This window comes from Palaemon carinicauda, chromosome 4 (genome assembly GCF_036898095.1).
Source record: "Palaemon carinicauda isolate YSFRI2023 chromosome 4, ASM3689809v2, whole genome shotgun sequence".
Lineage (NCBI taxonomy): Eukaryota > Metazoa > Arthropoda > Malacostraca > Decapoda > Palaemonidae > Palaemon > Palaemon carinicauda.
In genome coordinates, this window is record NC_090728.1 from 171367485 (window position 1) to 171372484 (window position 5000).

The following is a 5000-nucleotide window of genomic DNA, read 5'->3' on the forward strand; positions in this document are numbered from 1 at the left end:
ATGAAATTAATGATGAAGTGAAATACTTATGATAGAGATTATATTAATAATTACGATAATGATAAATATACTTTGTAATTCATTCCTATGATACTGGCCGAATCAAAATAACCCCAAGTGCAAGCAGTTAATAAAAAAGTTGATGTCAAACTAACGTGATAAAAAACTCACCATAACTTGACCTTTGAGGCCAGCTTGGACGTCAGGCCACCCAAGAATGTTTCCGACATATCTGTTACACTGGACGAAAGTCTCTGAGATGAACTCGGGGGACAGGTATTCATCCCAAATGTCCAGGCGGGTCAGTTCTCCTATGAAACTTTCCTGAGGGCTGTAGCCTCCTGCTCGCTTGTCTTGCTCCTGACCAAGGACAACCGATCCTGTGCCTGTGGGAATGTCAGTTTTCAAAGGTAAAATTACAAGATAATTGGGTCAAAGTATTGGAATCATGGGTGAGCTGAGTGGTATTGACAAAGTACAAAATTAATGTTATCTCTCCTATATACTAAAGAACAAGAGAGTCTGTCTATATATATATATATATATATATATATATATATATATATATATATATATATATATACATATATATATATATATATATATATATACATATACATATATATATATAATATATATATATATATATATATATATATATATATATATATATACATATATATATATATATATACATATATATATATATATATATAATATATATATTATGTATATATACATATATATATATATATATATATATATATATATATATATATATATATATTCCAGTCACGCTCAGCTCTCTTTGTTCCTCTGGTAAGGGGGAGAGGGAGTAGTTATACCATGTGAGAGGGGGTTGCATGTGCTTGTGTGTGCACATCTTTCCAAATACTTACTCGTCATTTTTGACAGGTTGCGTACCCTAGTATTGTATAGAGATCACAGCCTTTCTAATAAACGAGAATAGATGTGTTAAGTAGAAGATTTGTGTGGCCATATCTATATTTAGGATGTTATATATGATTGCTAGGAAGCTTAGAAACTAAACTAATAGATTAGGTTGAATTAAATTTAGCTTAAATCTTTGTAAGAAGAAGATTGATTTTGTGCGTGTGTTAGAGAGATGTGCAATAATAAAGAAAGGCTGTTGAGATGTTTAGAAAGACTGAAAAAGTGTTATTGCGGGTATTGCTTGTGTAAATTTGTTTATCATGAGCAAGGGTGTGAGAGAGAGAGTGCATGTAGAGGAAAATAGTCAGTTGATGGAATAAGTATTTTGAGGAGGTATTAGATGTAGAGGATAGAGAAAACAGATAGTCTAATGATATAAGAGAGGAGGGATTAATCTGTTTTTGAAAATTCTAGGTAATGAAGTAAAGTGGGGATTAAGATATTGAGAAATGGTATTTAACAGCACTTAATGGGGATACAAGTGACAAGTCACAATATAGTAATGACGGTAGTGAAAATAAGGGCTTACGAGAATATGTAAAGCCAGTCAAAAAAAGACAAACCTCTGAAGAAGTAGGTGAGAGGAGCAAGTATTCACTTGGGTAAAGGCAATATAATTGTATTGAGGGAAGGAATTATAGGGTCTTTACTATATCTTGTATACCTGGGAAGTTGTATGATAGTTCTCCTCGAGAAAGGAAGGGAAGATCAAGTTAAAAATTTTGGATTAAGTATGTGTAATGAATAAGTAATGCTACAGATTGTTTAGTTATCTCTCCTTTATGGAACTGAAATGTGAATGGAGGATAGAAATAAGAGAAAGAAGCTGGAAACTCTATAAAATGAATAGCAACGGCTGGAAGGATAGAGATAAAAAGCATGGGAAATTATGAATGAATGTTTGAATATAGAAAAAGGGAGGACTGCATTATGTTATCGAAAAAAAATTATATGATTTGGAATCTTTGGAAGAAACGAGAAAAGTAAGAAGCGAGGACGTGTTGAATAGAATGACTGATAGAAAAGTTGAAATGGATGCAACATCATATCCAGGAAGACTGCGCAAAATAAGAGTGGCGGGGGGGGGGGGGGGGTGATAAGTTGTACGTAGAGGGTCGATGAGCTCGTTAAGTATAGGAATTAAGAGTGATGATTTTTTATGCTTTCTGCATAATGGTACTGTATCATCTTTATTTGGTAATTAATGGATTAACCTGGGAGTGTCTTATTTCTTATTTTAGGAAATTACTTATCTATCAAAGAGAATTAAAGATCAAACTCAATAATTTCTTAAGTCAGGTTAATCTTGTTAATGTTTCCCACTTCTCAAGGTTTGTGACTGGCTGTATTTTCTTACTTAAGCTAACACACTGCACGACGTAAACATGGACTTTAAGACGAAAAGAGGAAGCAAAGCTGGAGTGGATTATGGAAACATCCCTGATTGAAAGACTGGAAAATGACGAAATAAGAAGAATTGCAGGTGCAGTAAAGAGTACCATGATGATAAGAGTGTTACGACTGGGATGGTGTGGCCATGTAATGAGAATAAATGATGGGAAGGGAGTAAAGAGGGCTTGGGAGGAACCAGTTAGGCGAAGACCAAGAGGAAGGCAGAGAATTAGATAGCGAGAGAAGGTGAAGGATGATATGGAGAGAAGAGGTTTGGTGGAAGAGGATGTCTTTGATCGAAGGCATTGGAGAGGGCACATCAGGCAACAGACCCCTTAATGTGGGGATAATGGTGGGAAAGAAGTAGACTTTACCATTTATGATGGTATCCGTTGCTAGTCCTGTTCCGCTGTCTTCTAGTTTTCCATCGAAGTAAAGAGCCCAGGTTCCATTGGAACTCTTCCAGGTAGCGCAAACCATGTGCCAACTGCCATCATTTCCCTGCACATCTGTAATTCTCTTTTCACCGTTCACATACAAAACAAATCTGAAATGATAATAATAATAATAATAATAATAATAATAATAATAATAATAATAATAATAATAAACTAGACTACTGGATATATAAAAACCTCAGGATTGAAGTGCACAGAAATAACTTGGGGTATAAGAGTAATGATTGTTTTTTTTTTCTTCTTTTTTTTTTTAATCCCAATTTACTAGATTTTGTTAGACCGGATATTTTTTTCCTCCCGTGTAGGGATTGCTACATTGGTACAGTGGCCTATCAGGGATTTATTACTCTATTTTAGAGTTATCTTGCTTGAGGGTACACTCGGGCACACTATTCTATCTTATTTCTCTTCATCTTGTTTTGTTAAAGTTTTCATAGTTTATATAGGAAATATTTATTTAAATGTTGATACTGTTCTTAAAATATTTAATTTGTCCTTGTTTCCTCTCCTAACTGGGCTATTTTCCCTTTTGGAGCCTCTAGGCTAATAGCATCTTGCTTTTCTAACTAGGGTTGTAGCTATAATAATAATATTAATAATAATAATAATAACAATAATAATAATAATAATAATAATAATAATAATAGAGTTGTTTCTCTTTGAATTCAAATGCTTCCCCTTCCAAGCTGTCTAATTTATTCTAGTATAAATTCCGTAGATTATGAATACGAATCCTAATAAAAGACCTAGTCGGGTGTACAGTTATTAATAATATGAACAACAATAACAACCAAATGAATGAAAATGAGAGAAGAAGGAAGAAAAACAAGAATATGATATTATGAATTTGCACTTTCATAAAAAAACTTTAATCTTCTTGTCAAAATTCCTCACCCATTGTAATCCGTTATAGCCAACGCATTATCGAATTCATCTGTGGCGTAGCTAAATGGAGTCCCATAATTATCCTTGTCGTCCGAACGCAGCCAAAAGCACACTGATGCCTGAAATAACCACATAAATTAGGAATTTTGACGCCTGTCATATTTGTATTATCATAAATTGAGATTCTATGTGATTACTTTTAATTCATTATATCTGCATGAGCCAAATCAAATTATTATTGCCTTGTATGACCCAAACATATTTGATTATTATAAAGTTAATTTTGCTATATGATAACTGTATGCTAAAATGTAAATTAAAATCACAAAAAACTTAGAAATGTCTACTAAAAAGGCAAGTGAAACTTGAGGTTCAGTAGGTAAACACTGATTGCTTTTCCCATACCAAACAATATTCGTTTATTTCTAAGTTATATTGTTAATAAGGAAAACTTTACCGCATGGGAAAAGATTTTCCAAGGTAACTTCTTATAGTTAGATATAACAAAAAGCAATGAAGTTAACAAAAGAAGCTACGCAGTGATATATATATATATATATATATATATATATATATATATATATACATATATATATATATATATATATGTATATATATAGATATATATACATAAATAAAATATATATATGTATATATATACATATATTTTTATATATATATACATATATATATATATATATATAAATATACATATATATATGTATATATATATATATATATATATATATATATATATATACTGTATGTATATATATATATATATATATATATATATATATATATATATATATATGTGTGCGTGTGTATATATATATATATATATATATATATATATATATATATATATATTTACATTGGAAACATTAATTTCCCCTTTCCGTCAGCAATTTTATATAGCTCTGTAAAGAAACATTTTGAAAAATGTACCTAATGATAAGAGTGAAAATATTAATAAGTCTGAATCTTAACAACATACAAAAAAACAAACCTTAATCCCTAGATCTACTATTTACAAATCGACAACAATTACAATCAGGACATATGAATCAAATTAGCTTATTAGTATTAACTATCTCAACTCTAAAAGCTTCTAATAAAGTAAAACTTTAAATTTAAAATTTCTAAAACGACTATAATTCTACAACAATTGAATGAAATAGAACTACTTACGCTCGTGAGGTCACTTGGAAGGTTCTCGATGGCAACGTAATTCAATATCCCGGAGGACGGGAAATCAAGAACGAAATCGGTAGGCATTTCTGGAAATGAATTGGTGATAAATATATGTAT

The 5000-nt window shown here is 31.0% G+C and overlaps 1 protein-coding gene across 3 annotated transcripts in view; it reads right to left on the reverse strand.

Annotated features, from left to right (window-relative positions):
* LOC137640188 (sushi, von Willebrand factor type A, EGF and pentraxin domain-containing protein 1-like) overlaps positions 1-5000 on the reverse strand; it is a 157994-nt gene that overhangs the window by 52796 nt on the left and 100198 nt on the right. For all 3 annotated transcript variants that reach the window (XM_068372720.1, XM_068372718.1, XM_068372719.1), the window contains 4 exons: positions 4881-4969; positions 3699-3808; positions 2721-2893; positions 172-386 (listed from right to left, as the gene is read on the reverse strand). In XM_068372720.1, the coding sequence (XP_068228821.1) occupies positions 172-386; positions 2721-2893; positions 3699-3808; positions 4881-4969 (587 nt within the window). The remainder of the gene's footprint in view (positions 1-171; positions 387-2720; positions 2894-3698; positions 3809-4880; positions 4970-5000) is intronic.